The sequence below is a fragment of the Talpa occidentalis genome, unplaced genomic scaffold (genome assembly GCF_014898055.3).
Source record: "Talpa occidentalis isolate TD23 unplaced genomic scaffold, MPIMG_talOcc4v2.1 talOcc4.8, whole genome shotgun sequence".
NCBI lineage: Eukaryota > Metazoa > Chordata > Mammalia > Eulipotyphla > Talpidae > Talpa > Talpa occidentalis.
In genome coordinates this window covers 17,901,329-17,922,819 of record NW_023605194.1, presented here as the reverse complement: position 1 = coordinate 17,922,819, position 21,491 = coordinate 17,901,329, and the positions used below count along the sequence as shown (strand labels likewise).

Sequence of the window (21,491 nt, the reverse complement as noted above, 5' to 3'; positions counted from 1 at the left end):
ACCTGCCACACCCTCCAGGCCCGGCTGGGCTGCGGCTGGGTCTCCTCGCCTTTAGGCCGGGACGACGTAGCGCAGGTACAGCCACTGACCGGCTGCACCTCCGGCAGCTGGACCCGCGGGGACGCGCCCCCGGTGGCTGCCTTTAAGGCGGCCGCCCATTGTCTCAGCTCGGTTCTGCTTGGCCGGGGCTCTTCCAAAGGCTTTGAGGATTGGCTGAGGCTCCGGGCGCCGAGGCCAGTTGGCGGGTAGGAGCGTGTTCTAAGGGCTGGCCCGGCCGGGCCCCGCCTCCCGCTGCTGCGGCCGCCCCCCTGCTGGTTCCGTGCACCCCGAGCCTGGAAGCTGCTGCTGGCGCCTTCCCACCGCCCGGTGCGTCGAATCGCGCCCGCTTGCTAGTGACAGGAGGAGGGGCTTGAGGTCTCGTCTGAATCTGGGGATTTTCCACGTTATTTCGAGGCCCAGAATTGCCAATTTTTAATTGTGCCCAACGACTTACCTACGTTTCATCAAAGTCTTTAACATCAAAAAGTACAAGAGCTGTATTCTAATAATAGAGAACAGGTATTTAAAGCGAATGCCTTTAACTTAAAGGGGGAAAACATTAAATTGCTTTTCTTTTTCTAATTTGGTTGCAGACAAGTAGAGGCGACCCCAGAGCCCTTTAGTTCTCAGCCCTGCAGTTGGCACCACTATTTTACATTACAGGGCACTGGCAGGGGGGTGGTTTGTTACCTGGAATGTCTTTGTGAGGACTGAGTCTTCCCTGCCATATGCAAATAACAGTAAAAATAACAGCTAACCTTGAATGGTTGCTAGGTCCCAGGCCGCTGACTATGAATGTTCCCCTAACATCTGAATTAATTGTCCCCAGACCACAGAGTCTTTTGGCACTCTTAGCTCCGAATTACATGTGAAAACACCAGGACCGTGAAAGTTGTGATTTACCCAAGGCCCCTCAGCTAGTAAATACTGAAGAAGATCCTGTAATGCAGCCAGAACTCTTACAGTCATTCAGACCTTTCCTGAGATAAAATTTTACATGCTTCTGCCCCAGTCACATTTTAATCATCTGCTCTTAGAAGCACTTAGAGGCTGAGCAGGGAGAAAGCATTTAGAGGCTGAGCCAGGAGAGGATAGATTCACTCTGATATACTACTATACCCGGATTTAACTGGCAGTGTAGATATTCATTTTCCAAATTCAATGACTTTTGTTTGATTTTACAGATGTTGATTTGGCTGATTTCAGAATCTTGAAGTTCTGCCTTTTGCTTATTCAAATGTATCAAAATGTTATTTTTTTCCCCTTTGGTTCCTCAAACTGTAAGCAAAATGGGGGCAGGAAAACAGAAACAATTGCTTACCAAGAAAGTCTTGACCTCTGCTTTCCCTAGTGGGAAGATGAAGTCCCTCCTCTGACTTCAGTTGCCCCCTAGTAATCTTAGTGTGTCCCAGAGTTGTGGTTACCTGAGACAGGGAGGTTGGCAGAGTTGGATGAATACAGTCAAAAGATACAACCTTCCAGTTATGAGATAAATGAGTACTGGGGATATAATGTACAAAATGATGATTATACTTTGCACTGCTATATGGTATATTTGAAAGTTGCTAAGAGTATAATGTAAAAGTTCTCATAACAAAGAAAAAAAAACTTAAATGTAGCTATCTGAGGAACATGGATATTAAATGTTTGTGCTATTCGTTTTATGATATATGTTTGTCAAATCATTATATAGTACACCTTAAGCTTATAAGGGATTGTACGTCAATTATATTGCAGCACTGGAAAATAAGTCCCAAAGACGTTAGAACTGGGATTCCCCATGATCTTACCCTCCTGGAAACAAGTTTTGTATTTGGCCAATTCGAAGATGGAGACTTTTCCTTATTTGTCTCTCTCTTTGAATTTGGTGGTCAATATTGGAACACCTATTAACAGTGTCTTTCTTGTAAATTAAGCTTCTGAAATATTAAGAGGAATGTTCTCCAATTTCCACTATCAGGAATTGATATGACAAAAATAATTTGAAAAATTGCAAAATGCAAAACCCACTTCCTCTTCTCAAAACACAAACTCACTGAAAAGACTGTAGTCATGATTTCTGTGGTGGCATTCTTTTCAACTCCAAGTCTCAAGTCATTCTCACCCAGGACTGAAATTTCCCACATTTTTAAAACAGAGCTACTTATATTTCAGGTAGCTTGAAACTGATTTGGAGTAGGTTTAATGTGGCCATACTACCATTTGTTTCTTGCTTGAGTGAGTCAGTATAGCAAAGGTGTAAACATGATATATATAATGCAGAGGAATGTTTGCATAGGGGATTCCAAAGTCATACCTATTGTGTCTTAAAAAGGAAGTAGGGATAAGCCTTAAGTCCGTAATTAAAATCTTTCCAGGGAAACCATCATGTTCAGTGGTAAGATTAAAAACCACATTACTGAAAAGTAGCCTGCAGCCCTGAGCCCATTCAATTGGCATTAAAGTAGTAACTGGTGAGGTAAGTGTTCTGATTTTACTTTTAATGTTAATCTACTTGCAAAGCTGAACTGCAGTGCATTTCATCTTTTTTGATCCAAAATTGGAATGCACTATGCTCTTAAAAAAGTGTTCTTATTCACTAGCATTAATCATTGATTGAGCTCTTACTATACTAAGAATGGCTGGCACCATTTCCTTCTGTAAGGGCAGGACAGGCCACTGAGCAGGTTTTCTGATCCAGTATACTGGGGTAAAGGAGGAGTCCTGGAGCCCTCAGTGGCTTTTCAGGCTTTTATTGGAATTTACCAGGTACACAGCAGCAGGGCTGCTGGCGGGGCCAGGAGGCTAGCAGGCCTCTCAGCCCCCAGCAAGTCTTCACTCTTTCTGGGCTCTCGGTTGGTCTCTGCTATTCTCATGATTCTTCATGCTTCTCTGTTACCCTGCTTCTGCTTCTGCTTCTGCTTTTCTGCTTCTCTGCTTCTGCTGGCGTCCAGGTGACGCCGCCCTTAAAAGCCCAATCTCAGCCCAGGTGAATCCCATCTACCTATGCCCACACCCTACTCCAGGTGCCCGCCATCAGGCATGCATTCCAAACCACAAGGTTCCCTCATCTATCCTGATGGCGGGAGGGCAGAAAAGCCTGATACTTTTACCTTACCCTACACTTCCATATGCACAAACCCTCTCAAGTAGTTGCTATTAATATTCTCTTTTTACACATGGGGAAGATGAAGGTCAACGAAGTAAGAGAGATTAGATTGCCTAAGTCCCAAAGCCAGGATTTGAATATAGTGCCAACTGAAAACCTTGACACTCTGCTGCTTCCTTTCAGAGGAGAGGCCCCACCAAAATTTGTATCCACGTGTTAAAAGCAAGAGGTACTTTTCAGGGATTTTTGTTCACTCCTGCTACTCTCTGGGGCGGCACTTCTCTTGGTTAAATAATCCTAGCTCCTGTTCCAGATCACTTCCACTCTGCTCCACCTGGGCCCAGCCATTCAAAAACTGAATTGGGGAAGGGGAGGAGGGAGCGCACCTGAATGCAGTTGTACCTGCAGGCTTCGGTGTGGGCGAGCTGGCGTCGTCCTACGCTGCAGCAATAGATCTGCAAATCATGAGTGAGGATGCCATTAGGAGCTTGGGGAAAGGTGAGTCCACTGGGCAGCGGGTTGTGAGTCGGGGGGCGCCGTGTGCCTGGGGATTGGTGGGTCCTGAAAGAGGGAGGCCCAGCTTTGCTCCAGACCTGCATAGCAAGAGGGTTTGAAAGGTTTTCCGTGCACAAAGTCCCAGGGAAGCGAGTTCCTCGCCCTTCATGCTCATCCACCTTTCCCTTACCTGTCTCCTTCCGCAGGAAGCCCTGCCCCAGGGCCAGTCCCTGAGGGCGTGATCCGTGTCTACAGCATGAGATTCTGCCCCTATGCACATAGGACACGCCTTGTCCTCCGGGCCAAAGGCATCAGGTGAGAAACAGAGCCCAACTCTCGAAGGGAGGGAGCATGTTGAAAATAGGGTGCGCTGCGCAGATTTCTTCCAAGGCAAAATCAGCAAAGTAGTGAGCAAAGAGCGGGGTCTTCAGCTGCCGGGGTCTTCAAGGGTTAGTGGGTATGAGAGGAGCCTGGCAGCAGGGCACCACAGGGTCCTCTCCAGTGAACTGCTGTGCTGCGGATGCCAGGGTGTGTGGAGCGGGCCCCGCGTCCCCTCCTCTGGTGTCTCTCCTGGTCTGCGGTGTCACCTCTGCGTCCACTCTAGGTTAATGTTGAGCACTAGACGCGGCCCAGGTGCGCGTGTTGTCGTTGATATGGGATCAAGGCCGGCAGTTGTTCACTTTTCTAGCACAGAAGTCTATCCTGGCGTGTTTGCTGCTGTTTAAACTGGTGCTTCAATGGTCGATTTGTTGTTTGGGGTTTAGCCCCGAGTTGAGGCTTGCAGGTTTTTGAATATTCCAGCCTGGAGACCCAGGTGATCTGACCTGTCTCGCCAGCTGTTTCAGACTCCAGCTGTTAGGTACTGAGCGCCTCAGGCTCAATCCAGTAATCCTCATTCCGTGCTCTCCACTTCTGAGGTTTTCCAACAGTGCACCCTCTCTTCTGGGCGCCAACCCTGAGAAACCCCTGATTCAGTGCCGAGCCATGTCTCATGAGTCCGGGTGTGATCATGTGCCCCTGAGTCCACAACTGCAGGGTTTCCACACAGCTGTTGCCTCTCCCTGTCGTGGTTTCTATGACTGCGGTGTCATTTAAGTGCAGTTTACTTGAAGTTCATTCTACCCCTTTACATAGCACCATTGCCTCTAGGCTGCATGTGGTCCTCTGTTTTCCCTCCAGGGGCTTGGCTTTGTTCTGCTACAGCCTAGCTAAGAGTGTATGGGGGAACTTAGCCTGGCGTGGCCACTCTGCTGCCATCTGGCTGGACTCCAAATTGTGTTGTTTATCCACCTTTCTTCTACGCCTGCCACCCTCTCCTGTCCACATCCACACACCACTTCCTCCAGCATGAAAATGTGAGTTCTTGAGGGTAGGGACTTGGTCTTTTATTCATGGACTAGAAGAGCTGGAATGTTGTAGGGCGTTTTTTTTTTTTTTAATGAAATCATTATTTTTTGAATAAATGAATAGTTCCAAATAATGAATTAGAAGGACCCATCTTTCAAGAGGCATCTTGAAGTTTTTGACATAACTGAGAAATGGTATACATGTCCTTCTAGAAGGAATTTTGCAAGACTAGCAAGTCTAGATCTAGAAGGTAGAGCAACTTTGCTGACTTGGGGACCTCAAAGCTGCAGTGTTGTGCACATGTTACTCCAGAGCCCTTTGGGCTCTTGTCTTGGAGAGTCCATTGTTAGAGAATGACTTGAGAGTTTCATGTTCCTGCCAAAGAAATACAGGCACTAATACAAAAAATGTTTTAAATATAATTTAGAAAAATAACATTAGACAGATGTTTTATCTAGAGTGATACAGCAGCAGCTTAGGAACTGTTGTAAATATATCTTTAGGGCAAGCGTTCTCATCTTTGGCACTATTAATACTTTGTGACAGATAGTCTTCATTGTGGAGTATATGGGAGGGATGCCATCCTGTGTGTTTGGAATGTTGAGTAGCCTCCCTTGTCATCAGATGACACTAGACTCCCTCCTTCCCCAGTTGTGACAACCAAAACCATTGTCCCCAGATATCAGATGCTTGAAGCTTTAAAAGGTACTGACTTCTGTAGTTCCTTGGTTAAGTGTGCCAACTCTGAATCACACAGCCTGGACATTTGGGGCAGCTACTTCTTACTGGGTGACACTGAGCAGGAGACTCAACCCACTTGAGCTGTGTTCCACACAGGGGATGTGTTCAGTGTTTTCTCTGCCTTTTCTTTTTTTTTTTAATAATTTTTTTTTTTAAGATTTATTTATTTACACAAGCACTGGGTACAGTCAGAAGCGCGGGAGGGTGAGAGAATTCACCAGAGCCAGAGCGGGGAGCAGAGCAGGCAGAAGGACCGAAGCACACTGCTGAGGGGAGCAGCGGGCGGCAGGAGAGGTCTGCGCGCCATGTGGGACCCTCCTCTGGTGGCCGGGGAGCAGCCGGGGATCGAACTGGCTTCGGCAGAGGCCGCGGGCAGCTTCGCAACCCAGCGCTCAACCGCTGCGCCACTGGGGAGGCCCTCTCTGCCTTTTCTCATTTGATTCTCATGATTCCCCAGTTTACTTCCTAGGGGAATTGCAGGAGCAAAGCAGATAAGGCATAGAGACTGTTTCACCTACCTTACTCTAAGGATGCAGGCAATGATGTTGTCATGTATTTTTCTTTGACCAAAATCTAAACTTGGAAAGTTCATTGCAAATTGGAATTTTAAAATGAATTGCCTCTTCTTTCAAGATGAGTATCTGCCTGCATAAGCCGTTCATTTACATTCCATCTTGCTTTCCCTTTGCTTGTGAAGACATGAAGTCATCAACATTAACCTAAGAAACAAGCCTGAATGGTATTATACTAAGCACCCTTTTGGCCAAATTCCTGTGCTGGAGAACAGCAAATGTCAGCTGATCTACGAATCTGTCATCGCCTGTGAATATCTGGATGATGCTTTTCCTGGAAGGAAGCTGTACCCGTATGATCCTTATGAGCGAGCTCGTCAAAAGATGTTGTTGGACCTGTTCTGTAAGGTATATCCATTTTTTAAAAAAGCTACTTTCACTATTTTACTTTGTATACCTTTCCCCAACTTTAATCCATTTTTAAAGCCTCATCATTGGTGGAATCATCTTAATACTACTTGTGCTTTATAAGGATAGCTGGTGTGGAATTAGAATAGGCTTGTGGCCTCTGATAGGTGCTTTTCCACTTCAACCAACAGTCTCAAGAGGTATGGTTATGGCAGAGTCATGACTGTGTCACTTGAGATGAGGAGATTAAGCGGAAAGTTCATGATGCTTTCAAGGGAACATTTATAAGGTTTCAGGTAAAAAAAAGATATTGGGGTGTGAAGAACATAATGCATGGAGGGGGTTGCCCTTTATGGGGAACGAGAGTGCCAGCTGCTTGGGAAATGTAAAGAAGAGAGAAAGGGGTATCTGTTGCTCAAGGATAAAAATAATGGAGAAATTTTAAGATATTTCCTTTTTAATTGAAGTAAAAGTAGCTTGATGGCATTTATTGAGCACTTACAATGTGCGAAGAAAGCATTACTTTAACTACTTTATAAAGGTTAACTCATTTAACCCTCATGTTGCCCATTAGGATGGGTGCTGTTACTGTATCCTTTTTTTTTTTTTTCTTTTAAATGTCCTACCTAAGATTATACAGCATGGAAATAACTGAACAAGTTGGGAGCACTGGAGAACCCCTGTTAAAGTACCTGGTTTGACCAGGGTGTTATGACACTTGGGTTCCTGGAACCACTAAGATGCCGCACAGAGGGAGCCAGGGAGCCGGGGTGTGGGTCCTCTGAGTTGGAGTGACAAAGCTTTGGCTGCTGCATTTTTGGGACGAACAGGAGCATGGAGTCCCTCAGTCTTCTCCACTAAGAACATGTGTCCTCTGATTAGGTCCCACAATTGACCAAGGAGTGTCTGGTTGCAATCAGATATGGGAGAGAATGCTCTGACCTGAAGCTCGCCCTGCTCCAGGAATTCTACAACCTTGAAGAGGTACAAAAGGGCCCCTCCCAGGCCAGGTGCAATGGAAGAGCCAATGATGCAGGTTGCTGATTTAAATTTTCTTCTGGCCACCCAGAGGCACTCTACTTTCACAGGATTATTATTTTCTGCACATTTTGATAAGTTCAGCTTCCAGCCATCTGGTTTCAACTTGGGGCACTTGCCCACCACTGACCTGCTCTGGAATTATTCTTGGGAATCTGGCAAAGAGTGGGGGAAGGCTTGGATGAATTTCTTCCTGCCCCAAATCACCACATTCCTTAAGTATCTGCGTAGCTTTTGTAACTTCTACCCATGAAACCAAGGTCCATGTTGGCCAGGGATCTAGTTGGTTGCTAGTTAAAGGGACCTAAGCACTATAAATTTATCTTATGAAGGTTTATTCACTCACATGAAAAATCCAGGGGTAGGGTAGTTCAGGGCTATTTTTATGGCTTCTTTATGAAGTTACCAGGGACAGAGGCACATTCATTCTACCATGCCATCTTCAGGGCAAGCCTTCCATCCTGAAAATTGACATGATAGCTGCTGGAGCTGCAGCCATCACATTTAAATTCCAGGTTGTGGAAAGGAGAAGAGAAAGGGAAAAATGACAAAAGGCCATGTGTGCCTAAAGGGCTTTCTCAGATATCCTATTTAATGCCTATTTAAGCCTCATTGGCCAGACTTAGTTATAGGGTCCTAATGCTCTGTGGGGGAGGCTGATAAATTTAGTCATTTAGCTGAGGATGCCCTGAATAAAATCAGGGTTCTGTAATTCACGAAGAAGGGGAAAGTAGCCTGGGAGGTCAAGGAGCAGGATCTGCTAGCTGGTCAGTGGGAGTAGCAGGGCTATTTGCCTCTTACCTCTAGAATAATCTGCAAGGTGACTCTTAAATTCCTTTATCTTTGTTCTAGAAATTGAGGGGCTGTAATTCTGTTGGCAGCCAGAGAAAACTGTTTTTATCCCCTTAAGAGAAGGCTTCCTTACCACCTTTGGCAGTACCAGCAGATTAAATTTATTTACACTCCCAGGTGCTTACCCTTGGTTCGTGCCATTGCAGTGTCTATGGGTGGTGAAGAGTTATGGATAAGAAATGCCAACCTTCAGTCCTGAGGCCACAGACTGAGGTGGGATGATTATGTGGTAGACAGGGTCTTGGGCCCTAGATTTGGCTTTACCAGATTCCAGAATCATAGGCAAGATTCTGGGCCTCGCTATACCTTGGTTTCCATCTTACAGAAGAGGGAATATTTTGAAAGCCGTATGCTTAGAGCCTCTGTGTTCTGCAAAGGCGCTGCCCAAGGCAGGGGAGCCTGCTGACGACTCCAGAGCCAGCTTCACCCCCAATGCTGGGTTCATTCTGTGCTTCTCATCTCGTGTGAGAGCATCTGGGGAAAAAGACTGCTGCTTTCAAAAGAAATTTGAAGCTCTTGTGCATAGCTGAACTGATCCCATCTTTCCTGGTTATCTTCTTATGGATAAATCCTGGTAGGAGAAAGGAGTTAGAAAGCAAAACCTCTGAACTGAGAGAATTTAAAACACATTTTGGGTTGTCTCCTTTCTGCTCTGTATTTGGATGATGGGTGACCTTTGTAAATTACAGATTGCTAAATAAACATATTATGATGGAGGCAAAGTTCTTTAGTTGGGGTTCTTCCAGAGAAAGTGACCCATATTTTTGTGCCCTGCAATAGGCTCTCAGTGCATTGTGTATACCTTCTCCTTGATACTTTCCAAGGAGCATCTCTTAGGTAAGAGGTGCTAACCCTGCTTTGCAGATTAGGGTAACTCTCTGTGCAGAGTCTGAAAGAAATAGCTGCTAGTAATAAAAAATTAAAGACCTTCAGAGAACTCAAAACCTAGAGATGGGGAAACCAGACTGTTCAGCCCATTTAAAAGCTAGCTGTGTTAGGAGCTAGGCTGGAGGGGGTGAGAGGGGTACCTCCTTCATCGACTTTTCCAGGGTGAAATAGAGGCACGGGAGAGAGAAACTGGCATGTGCAGCAAACAGAAAGCAGGGAGAGCTTGGTGACCAGGGGTGAAGGCAGAGGTGGATCAGAGTCTGGTGCCAAGGGCCTTTTCCACTGTGCTGGTGGCATCTCCTTTTGGCTTTTCAAATGTTCAGTGCAGTGACTCTGTGGGAGTTGGGGGGAAGGAGGGAATATCAGGAATAGGGGAGGGACCACACTACAGAGTGTGGAGAGGCGGATTCTATTGGAAGTTTTCAGGGGGTAAGATGAGAGGGATCTGGTGAGAGGTTGCTGTTGTCTTGGGTGGTTTCCCTTTCTAGCCAGGAAATAGGAAGTTTTTCATTGAGAAAGCATCAGAGGGAAGATAAATTTTGCTCAGAGTGACTTGCTGGTGGGATATTCATATGGAGACAGAGCTTAGGAAGGTAACATGTCAGGGTCCCAGTCCTTGGGGATGATCTTACTGCCTGGGAGCTTGATTTGCCCAGGACGTGACTTGGCATTAACCAGCAGCGACTTCTCTTTCTATTGAAGTTAGGACTCAGCAGAGGAGGTGAGAACACTCTGGCAGGGCCACTCGACACATCCCTCGTAAGGATGAGGAAACCCCTTGTTTTACTTTTGTGGCCACCATTTAAGCAGAGAGATTGGGGCTATGACCAATGGTGTGGAGACAAATGTTTAACAGACTCCTGAAAAAGAACAGCCCTGACTTGTAGCCTTTCCTGGTTTCAGGGGTGTAAATGCTCCCCCAAAGTCTGATCTGAACCAGGCGATAGTGGGACGAGATGTGGGTCAGTGGCCTGCGCCAGCGTATCCTGAATAACCCTCCTCCAGAGTCCTGGAAATAACTCATTAACTCACCCAGGTGGCTTTCACTGATGCTACTTAAGGACCACTGAGTATCCAGTGTTGCTCTAACAGCTTTGAATGTACTATTTGTCCCATAAAGTGTTGGCAAGAATTTTAAGTACAAGGTTGGCAATATCAGTGAGCTTGGATTATTTGATCCATTCCTCTGCCTGCCAGTATATTGACTCTGGGAGATGGTAGTGAAATTGAAACTTGTCAGAATAAATCTAAGAGAGGTGGCCCCTGACTTGTGCAATTCTTTCACATGGCTTTATACAATCAGGGTTTTGTGTGAGCTCAGCACACATTCAATACAGTGAGAAGGTAGTCGAGATAGCAATGTCAAACCTACCATATTACCCACAAGCAAAAACCTCAGTTTACCTTTTGTAACCTTCAATTCTGACATTCTGTTCTTTTGAAATAAATGCTGTCAGGCTTTTGAAACCTTTTTCTTTAAAAATCCAGTTTCTTCAAAATTGGAGATTTATTGTGCTGGTTGTATAACCCCATTTTCTATAATATTTTTATACTTTTTGATATACGTTATTGCTGCTCTTATTATTGAGCCAGCAGCTTTCCTACTCACTCTCCTGTTCTAAACATTTCATGAGTTTGAAAACTCATGGGATGCCCTTCCCTTGACCTTCTTGAAGACCATACTTTGTCTTCAAATTTATTTTCTAACCTTTTCAGAATCATTCATCTAAACTGCACCCATTTTTTTTAGCTTTAATCTTTTTAATATTTTTTTAGTGACTTTCATTTCAAAATCACTACGGAGACCTTGGTTTTTGTTTTTGTTTTTTTTTTTTGGTGTTCTGTCCTTTTCCACTATGTAGATTGTTATGCAGTTGAAATAGTATTGCATGTTGAACTTGGTTATTGTTGTGATGTAAGGTTTTCCTCACATTTTAAGAAATCTGTCAATGTGATTTATATGTATCGGGGTGTTTATTAGAGCAGCATTATTTGCAATGGTGAAATATTATAAACCTTTACGTACATTAGACTGGCAATGTTTATACATACTTTCTATCCCTCTTCTGGAATTCTATAGAACAGTTAAAAAATGAATGAGATATTAAAAAAAAAAGAATGAGGTAGATCTATGTGTGTCGGCATGAAAAGAATGCCTAGAAATATTTAAGTGAATTAGGGCCTCCCTGGTGGCGCATGATCACCATGATCAAGCTATGATCAAGCTATCACCAGCCACTGCAGCCTGAGTTTGATTGCCTGGCCTGGCTCAATCCCTGGCCAGGGAGCTAACCCACATGGTGCTGCAGACCTTTCCTGTTTTCCCCCACTGCTCCCCTCAGCAGTGTATTTCAGTAGATCTGCCTGTTCTGCTCCCCACTCTGACTCTGGTGAATCCTCTCACCCCCTGCATCTCTGACCTACACCCCAGTTCTTATATGCATAAATAAATAAAACTAAATCTTTTAAAAAATATTTAAGGGCCTCCCTGGTGGTGCAAGGGGTTAAGCACCGCACTATGAAGCAATCCGCAGTCTCTGCAGTACGAGTTCGATCCCTGGACGGCCAGGGAGCATCCCACATGGCGCAGCAGACCTCTCCTGACTCGCCCGCTGCTCCCCTCAGCAGTGTATTTCAGTCAGTCTGCCTGTTCTGTTCCCTACTCTGTCTCTGGTGAATCCCCCACACCTCTGGCCTGCAGCCTAGTTCTTGTATGCATAAATAAATCTTTAAAAAATATTTAAGTGAATTACACAGCAGTACTGATGGTAAGGTCCCATTTTTGTAGGAGGAAGAAAAACTAGATATACGTACAGATACATGCAAATAAATGCCAGAAAAAAGGCTAGAGAGATACACATTAAACTCCTAATAATGGCCACTACTGGGGGGAAGGATTAGCATTGGGATGGAAAAGGAAAATAATTGAGGGGAATGGGGAACGAGGGTCTTCACCTTTTATACTGTTCTCTGTTTGAATTTAGGTAAAGAAAATATATTTATCATATGTGCAGCGTTTATGACTAATTTTGCATAGTTTGCCATGTGCATCATGTGTAGTCACCCAGCATACTTAGCAGGATGTTTAGATTGTTTCTAGTCATTTACCATTAGGAATGTTTCTTTAGGGAATAGCAGCTTCTTTGCATAAAAAGCATTGTCTCTATTTTAGAATCTGTGCTTAGGCTGGACTTCCAGGAATGGAATTATTGGATCAAAGGGAATGGACACTTTAAAGGCTCAAACTTTATGTTGCTTCTCCAAAGACTTGTGCTTTCTACCCCCCACCAGCAGTAGATGGAAATGCCCTTTGCACTCTCCCCTCTCCACTGTTGCAAGATTTCTTTTAAAAATATACTTGCTTGTTTTGTGGGGGAAAACAGTAGTTTCTCATTGTGGATTTAATGTGTCTGATAGCTGGAGAAAAGGTAGATTTTGGCCAAAGTATGTCATCTTTTTATGTTTTTGTCAGTGGGAAGACTGAGGGGCAGGCACCCCAGGACCCCAAGCTTTGCACGCTCTAAATGCCATCTACCACATAAAGACAAAACTAACTCTTAGTGCATAAAGCCTTCAATAGAAAAGAACCTTAATTGAATCAGTGTGCATAAGAGAGAAGAAAGGATAATTGTTTCCAATGAGACATTAAAGTCACCCATCCCCTCAGGGGTAAATGCCCAGCCAAAGAGAGTTGGCTCAAAGCAGGACCACTGAGGCCAAAAATCTTGCCACAAGTCTAAGGCACCTTCTGGCAGCCAGCCATAGAAAGGGGCAGAAGGGACCGGGCACATCTGGAAGAGCAAAATCAAAGCATTTGTCAAGATAAAGGCTGCCATTGTCAGTCTCCCCATGGGGCTCTCAACTACATCTCTTTCAAGTGTCTCTTTCCACGTTCCCCAAGTCTCTGGTGCAAGTCCAAGGCTGAGAAGCAAGCATGGCTCCTTCTTCACACATCTCTGCTTCAAGTGTTTCCTCCAAGTCTTCTCCCCAAGTCCTTTTTAGCTTCCCCTGCTGTTCAGCTCCACCTTTCATTAGGTGGGGCAAGGAACATGCAACCTCCCCATTTTAGATTACACTATTATATTTTGTTTTATAAACTGTTCAGGGCATTTGCCCATTTTTCTGTGTAGACATCTGACCTCTATTTAATGTCTTCCTGATTTTCCTTGTTGATTTGTAAATGGTCTGTGTAAAGAATTTTTTTAAATATATATATCTAAAGGATAATTGCTTGTTTTTGAAACATTTTTTTCCTTTATTTCACTTAATTTACCTCATCTTTTTTGTACTTATAGAAATATAACATTTAAACATATTGTGCTATGTCTTCTTTACAATTCTTTTTTCCATGACTTTTATGCATGAGAAGTCCTCTCTCCGCCTTGGAAATCTGGTAAATATTTATTCATATTTTCACCCACCACTCATCACTTTAAAGATATTTGATTTGTCAAGCATTGCCCCACCCTCTACTATCTTAGTAATAATGTTTGAAAAATGAAGTCCATTAAAAGAATTCCAGATAGGGCCTCCACGGTGGCGCAGCGGTTGAACGCTGTGTTGCGAAGCTGCCCGCAGCCTCTGCAGTGCCGGTTCGATCCCCAACCGCCAGGCGAGGGTCCCACATGGCGCGCAGACCTCTCCTGCCTCCCGCTGCTCCCCTCAGCAGTGTATTTCGTTAGTCTGCCTGTTCTGCTCGCCTCTCTGGCTCTGGTGAATTCTCTCACCCTCCCGCACTTCTGACTGTACCCAGTGCATGTATAAATAAATAAATCTTTTAAAAAAACATGTTATTAAAAAAAAAGAATTCTAGATAGAATTTTCAGATGGCCCTTCAATCCCCAAATGTTGGCAAGTTGCCCCCTGAATTTTTCCAGGGGACACTGGCTTTTAACTAAGGAGCTGCAGAGCAGGTGTGTTCTTGTGAGGAGCCTCCTAAGGCTTTCTAGAGGAGAAATGGTTTTATCCAGGCTCTCAGTATGTCTGGTCCTTAGGTTTGATTTACAGGGAGTTGATTTATCATCACTAACTCAGCCTCAACTGTCAGGGACCTGAAATTTGAAACCTTAAGAATCCCCCTTATTTTTTATGAGCTCAAAAGATCGCTGTACTGGAGCAGAGTCTGTCCTGTTGCTGAAGATAAGGGCTCCCTGCTGATATTGGTAGGTGGCTTTGTGTCCTTGGGGTTCTGTCCTTGTGTGTGGGTTCTGCTTCTTAAGAACTATTTCTTGCTGGGAAAAACAAACAAACAAAAAAAACCCTTTCTTTTCCTCCAGCAAGGACACCACCACCCACTGCCACCACACTGTCCTGGTAGAAGTCAAGGCTTCTCAGCAATGGTATAATGGGGCAGGGCAGGGCAGGGAGGGGTCTCTCAAGGTTTGAAGCAGTGATTGAGAATCCAAGACTGTAGAATGCAGCTTTTAGAATGCCTGGTTGAGGAAGTCTGGGGTTCACTTATCTTTGTGATTTTGTTTCTTTCACAAAAACCTTCCTATGTCTTTCCTCCCGGGGGAACCTTATGGTGGAGCCACGGTCAGTGCCTCTTACCACCGACGGCCACGAGGGGGCGCCCCGCGCTCTGCTTCCTTCGCCTTGCTCTCTGGCGCGAACCTGCTTTCTGGCCCCAGGGGGAGCTCGAGGGGCCCTCGATGCGGGCCCTTCCCTTTAGGCCTTTCAGAAAGGTTCACTGGGTGACTGTAGTGCACCCTTCCGACATACCGCCGCCCCTGCCTCTCCATTGCATGCGCCTCTTTATCCCTTATAACATCCAAAAGCAAGCCAAGACTCCAAAGTTACATTTCGTGGATTTCTGGAGAACAGAAAATTAAAAAAACAGACTTTTTTAATAGTCCAGAATTTCCAGTGACTACCCCAAATATCTCAATTTTTAAGCTTGAATCAATGATGAATTAATACTTTGAGAAAACCTGAGGGTCAGCCCCCTCCCCTGGTCGTGTGTGGTCTTGTTTGGGGTCTTTGAAGAAAGGGGTCTTTGAAGAAAAGTGTCCTCTCTGAGGTTTTCTGCTTTGCTTGATGATACCAAGGACAGCAATTCTGAAAGTGGGGAATTCCTTGGTGAGAGAGCTGTTTGACGTTCAGGGTGGGCACTATCATATGTGGCAGAACTCAAACAGAATTATTTTAATGACAACATTGCCTGAAGACCTTCTTATCAGTGGACCAGAAAGGGAAGGTGTCTCCCACCCTCTGCATGTAGGTGCTCTGGTGCCAGCTCCTGATTTAGAGAGAATGAGAAAGAGTGGGATGAGGGAGTTCTCGGGAAAGCCCAGATCTGGGCATCTTTGAGCTGTAAAGGAGAAGCTTTCAGAGTTTGTTGAGTCTAATTTGTTTTTTTTTTCACTGTTACTTAAGGGCCAAGCCAAGAATTCACAAGAGACTTGGGGAAGCTGCTTTGCCAAGTCCTGGTGTTGAAGTTAAGTGGCACAAGGCTGACCCTGGTTTGGGGAGCAGACTGCTGTCTTTGAGCTTTGGCACTAAGTAGAGTCCCTTTGCCTCCCTGGTGCTGGGTTTCCTCCTCTGTAACTGAGAGACAATGACCCGTTCACCTGCCAGGTTTTCTTCTCCACGTCAACAGCCAGGAAACTCAAGTCAAAATCAAAGGTTTTTTGAAGGAACTCTGCAGGATCCTTGGCTTTGTATCTTGATGCCGTTTTCCTCCTTTGTTTTGACCTTCTGTTTTTTTGACCTTCTGATCTCATTTTGTTATTTTTCATATTTGATATTTTGTCATGTACATCTAGTCCTTTGTGGACTAAGATGTAAATAAATGGTAAAGTGGAAGGTGCGTTACACCTGGAGAGTCCGGGGGCCTGACGGTGCTCTGATATTCTAAGGGGAAAACCATTTCACGGGTGTGGCAGGCATCAGGTTGACACGGAGTGGGTCCTCCTGTTGAGGCTCCTCAAAGCCTGTGAGGAAGCCTGACCAGGGTGCTGTCCTTGGTCATTGGGTGGTGTCTGAAGGAGCCAGTGCTTTGTGCTAGTTTATAGAAAGGCTTTTCTATTGTGGTTTTTAGATGTGTCCTGCACAAAATCTGGTGGAGAAATAACTGTTCTGAGATAGGGATCAGTTACCTACAGCATTTGTCAAGACCTCCAAGAAATTTTGATGTTACACTTGGATTTAGGAACGTCAGAGGGAATGTGTGTGTTATTTCAGGAGTGAGGCTGGCAGAAGATAGTGGATGCCATGTTCTTCTCACCCACATGCTCATCTTGACTTTTTATGTACCAAGCACCTTGGTGAGGCTGAAATTCCTTTATCAGAGTTTATAATGGATCCTATCTGTAAGGTCACATGTATTTAAAGACCTACTTCTACTTTGAGTGAGTGAAAAGCTTTAAAAAAAATAAATACTAAATAGGCATCAATTATCAGTGGTCATTCATTTCCAAAATATCTCATCCCTTTTGCCAAGGGACCCACCATGGAGTCCAGGAAACGTCTGCTGTGTTTTGACAAGGACGTCCCATGTCTGCCTGTGCTCTGTCAAGCAGAAGAACTTGCACAGATGTTGCAGAGTCAATCCTTCTCGATTTGGTTCTGATTTGTTCCAGGAAGGTTAACAACACACTGGAAATACATGTTTCAAAACCAGTGATGAAAGTAATTATTATCTATCCCTGAACATGAAGGTTGAGGCTTTCTGGGATCCATAAAAAAGGAACACCGGGCCTCCCCTGTGGCGCAGCGGTTGAGCGCTGGGTTGCGAAGCTGCCCGCAGCCTCTGCAGCACTTGTTTGATCCCGGCCGCCAGCGAGGGTCCCACATGGCGCGCAGACCTCTCCTTCCCGCCCGCTGCTCCCCTCAGCAGTGTACTTCAGTCCTTCTGCCTGCTCTGCTCCCCGCTCTGGCTCTGGTGAAGTCTCTCACCCTCCTGCGCTTCTGACTGTACCCAGTGCTTGTATAAATAAAAATAAATCTTAAAAAAAAAAAAAAAAAGGAACACCATGTTCCTTTCCCTGTAAGTCAGATCTTATTTATACAGGCCTGAAAAGAACTTCACTTTTAAGTTTTTATTGGCTGGCAGATCCTGCTGCTTTATTACCATCCTATTAGTTTCTTTGAGCAAAATGCTGCCATCTAACAGCATCTAACTAGCTTCCTGGACAGTCTAGGAGACTCCTTTATGCCACACCGGGAGATAATGTTAGAACCACCACTTGTTTTGTCCTATTGATCCTTGCTGTCAGGGTGGATTTGTTTTCTGTAGATGCAACTCGTGCAATGTCTTATCATGAGAACTCAGGCTTATTCATGCACGATCATGTCACTCCTCACCATAACCTCTGAAGCGGGCACAAACCACTCTCTTACAGATGAGAACATTGAAGCTTGGAGAAGGAGATAGGCAAGCTGCCCTAGGTTCCATGTTGAATCAAGGTAGATTCCTGTGTTGGACCAGGTCTGCTTGCTCTGGAGCTCACCTACTTATCTGTAACCCTAGATACCTCATAAGCCAGCTGGTCTGAGTATGAAGAAACAAGCCTGAGATGAGTGGATGGATGGATGGATGGATGAATTTAGATCAGGGATGTAGACCTATGGCAATAGGCAATTACCGAGTTGATAATGAATTATGTATATTAAAGCAAAACTTTGGCTTGATTTACCCAAGTAATTGGCACAATGCTTTTCTCTTTGGGAAGACTTGGCCCCTGCTCAGCACTTATGTTTCATAAAATTTCAGGTACAACTTTTTCTTTTACTGTCTTTGGCTCTCAGTCAGTTTTCTCTACAGTCTGTGTGCTTTCTTTACAGTCCATCTGTCTGGGTTGACTTGTCCTATTTGGAAATGAGAAATTTTACTATAATGAAAAAAAAAAAAGAATGTTGAGTGACCAACAAGTGTGAAGTTCTAAGAGCTCAACTTAAAAAAGAAAATATGAGAGAAAGACAGTAATAGTACTGTTTTAAAATAGAGCCCATGGAATAGCCTTAGTTTTGAATCAATTAAGAATTAGCGAGAAAGAGTAAGACATGTGGATGGCACAATAGCCCATTGATTACCCATATAGTGGATCCTGGAGAATGGCCTCAAGTGCAGCAAGTGGGGTACCCAATGTGCTCCTGGCCCTCCCAGTAAGGCCCCACTCCCCTTCCCAGGCAGGGGCTGAGCCCACTCACCCTGGGAAAGCTTAGCACTTGGAGGAGCCTTTCCACGCAAAGGGAGCGGGGCTGGGCTTCTGGCCTGGGTGATCCTTCTGATTCCCCAATCAGATGAGCCTCACCTTTCCCCCTTGTTGAAAGGAGGGAGGAGGCTGGGTGTGTCAGGATGGCCCTAAAGGAGGTGGAGGAAACCTCAGGAAAAGGGGCCTCACTCCCCTAAGGAACAGAAGGACAATCCAAGTCTTAACTCTCCTGCTTGGGGAATTAATTGGATGTTTGTACTGAGTGTAACTATGTCAGCAGCTAGGTCAATTAACTTGCTTTTGTTCTGTTTAAACTTTTAGATTCTTGGCTATCAGAACACCATTTTCTTTGGTGGAGACTGTGTGTCCATGATCGATTACCTCTTTTGGCCCTGGTTTGAGCGACTGGATGTATATGGAATAGCCGAGTAAGACATTTGGCCCTGTGGTCACTTCACACTTGTTGGTTACTGAGGTCTCACTGGGTGGTGATGGGGGCAATGCCCCGGGGGCCATTTAGTCCCCCTTGGGCATTTCTTATCATATAGGTGAAAAGAAATCAGGCTTTAATCTATGTGTTTCTTTGTTAAAAATGCCTCTGTGCTCTTTTACCACTAAGATCCTGTGTCCAAAAGCCTCCCTTAGTGCTTCAAAGCCGCCATCTTCACAGCACCCCCAGTGGTCTCCCTGTCCCCCCAAAGCTAATGACAGCTTCAGTCACAGCATTTTGGTGATCTGTCCCACCGTGGCCTTCCTCCTGCTCAGCCACATCTTAGTTCTCCAGGCAGGAATCTTTCCCCAGACAGGGATATACTTAAAAAACACCCATCATTTTAAAATTGATATCTGCTTGATGTTCAAACCAATACATGAAATGGCCAACTGTGTACCATAGAAGCGTAGGGATGTCTGAAGGAGAAGAAATTGTAGACTCAGGGAGACCATGTAGGGTCCCCGGACAGAACATGCGCTTTGTACCACGAGGCTTTGTACCCCAGCCAGGACAGAGGGTGCCGGGCAGGCCTGGGCCCTGCCCAGGCCCAGTTCCCCTCCTCGTGCACAAGTGTGGATCTTCTCAGAGCATCTCCTGTGCTTCCCCCGTCAGCTGTCGCGGAGGGAATGTCTGCTCTAACATGGACATGGTAAACTATGTCTCAACACAAACGTGACAACATCCTGTCTCCTCGGGGTTCCAGGCTGAACCCTCACCTCTGCTCCTGGACTTCCCTCTAGGCAGCTGTATGATCGCAAGCAAGTCACTTGACATATCCCAGACCTAGATTTCTTGGTGCATCTTTGCAAGGCAGTTAGCCCCGCTATTTCCAGGTTTGAGGTCAGTTTGACTCATTTTGGAAAAAGTGTTTTTGGAAATGGCTTGTCTTCTTATATAGTCAACCCTCCTAAAGTAAAATCTGAAAAGAAAAAAGAATGTCTCTTTCATGGGGGCGTGTCACTTTGCTAACAAGGAGGGCAGCACAGACCCCTGGCTTCCCCAGATGTGAACAGGCATTTGAGCTGTGTGGTTACCAGGGGCAGCAACACACAGCTTTCCCCAAATAACTGACCGCCAGCAAACGACCGTGTTCACGAGGCTGTAGGTTGACTGAGATGACTTTATTACCCAAATGAATGCAACTTTTCATATCTTGCCAATGGGAAGTGGGATAGGTGTTCCTTTCCAGCTGCCTCTCCTGCAGAGGCAGGTGCCTGACACTTCTCTCCTGTCCCACAGCTGTTTGAACAACACCCCCGCCCTCCGGATTTGGATAGCAGCCATGAAACAGGACCCTGCCGTGTGTGCACTTCTCATAGATAAGAACATTTTCCTGGGCTTCTTGAATCTCTATTTTCAGAACAACCCCGACGCCTTTGACTACGGGCTAAGCTGCTGAGCCTCAGGGGCCACCCTGTCACCATCCAGATTCCCAGCCCACCATCTGGATTCTGCATTAGGAATTGTGTTGGTGGATCAATCAATCTCTGTTCATTTTCTTTGAGGTTCCCAATAAACATAGAGGTAGAAAATATGTGATGATGATCCTTTGAGTGACTCCTCTGGCCCATGCCTTCCAGTTACTCTCTGGGGGCCTCTAGTGTCCAGTGCAAATGTGCCTGCACCCTGGGAGCCCGTGTGCCTGCCGGCTCCTCGGCCTCCTGCTTGTTCTGACCTCCAGGTTATCGGTGCTGATGCTGAGGTCCAAGTCATTACCTTTGCTGTGTCACGGCAGATCCACAGCCTCCTGAGTGAGAGGAAAGCCAGAGAAGCGAATGGAGAAGGAAACCCTCCCGGTCTGGCGCGCAGAGCTGTGTCCATGTGGGTGTGTGCGATGTCATTCTCTCTTGAACTTTGGCCGCAGGCCTGGGAGACACTGAAGGTCTGATGACTGAAGGAATTCCAAAGCAGGAAACGAAACACCGTTATCACCCCTGACTGATACGTCAGAATTTTGCTGGTGCTGTCAGGATTGAGGATGGTTCACAAAATGTTCTGCAGCCCACATCCTGCCTTAAAAATGCACACGCCTCAAGCTGAGTGCCAGGAGAGGTCACATTCTTTCAGTTCATCCAGCACACGCCTGCCGTACACCCAGCTGGGGCCACATGGGGAGTGCACAGCAGAGGTGACAAAGACACAGGCGCCCCTGTTCTCTCCACTCTCTGGGTTGAAGTTTTAAGCCTAGTGCTTTGGGGCTGCTCTTCTTACAGGGGGATGTCTGTCCTGGCACTTTGTGGCATCCCCAATGACTGGGCTGGCCCTGCACCCGCTGAGGCCCCCAGGAACCTAGAAGGACAGCCAGGTGTGGGGCAAGCTGGGAGCCTCTAGCACCTGCACCCCAGGAGTGGGACGGGCCCATCCAAAGCCACTTGAGCTGAGGGTCTAGGGCTCAGCCTACAATCATTTCTGCTTTCTTCACATGGAATCTGTTT

At 45.7% G+C, this 21,491-nt stretch overlaps 1 protein-coding gene across 9 annotated transcripts; it reads left to right on the top strand.

The window, feature by feature from the left end:
* The first annotated feature begins 7 nt into the window (after nucleotides 1-7).
* GSTO2 (glutathione S-transferase omega 2) lies at nucleotides 8-20,585 on the top strand. Of its 9 annotated transcripts, none has more exons than XM_037496175.2 (9): nucleotides 8-75; nucleotides 2,397-2,497; nucleotides 3,311-3,356; nucleotides 3,536-3,625; nucleotides 3,829-3,937; nucleotides 6,408-6,630; nucleotides 7,513-7,614; nucleotides 18,885-18,991; nucleotides 20,296-20,585. In XM_037496175.2, exons 4-9 carry the CDS (start codon nucleotides 3,592-3,594, stop codon nucleotides 20,453-20,455), a joined length of 735 nt encoding a protein of 244 aa, XP_037352072.1. In that variant the 5' UTR covers nucleotides 8-75; nucleotides 2,397-2,497; nucleotides 3,311-3,356; nucleotides 3,536-3,591; the 3' UTR covers nucleotides 20,456-20,585. The 9 variants fall into 9 exon arrangements, with proteins under 9 accessions (XP_037352072.1, XP_037352069.1, XP_037352074.1 ...); XM_037496172.2 differs by having other exon boundaries at nucleotides 3,207-3,356; XM_037496174.2 differs by lacking the exon at nucleotides 8-75 and adding an exon at nucleotides 298-366 and having other exon boundaries at nucleotides 3,207-3,356.
* Nucleotides 20,586-21,491: the final 906 nt, after the last annotated feature.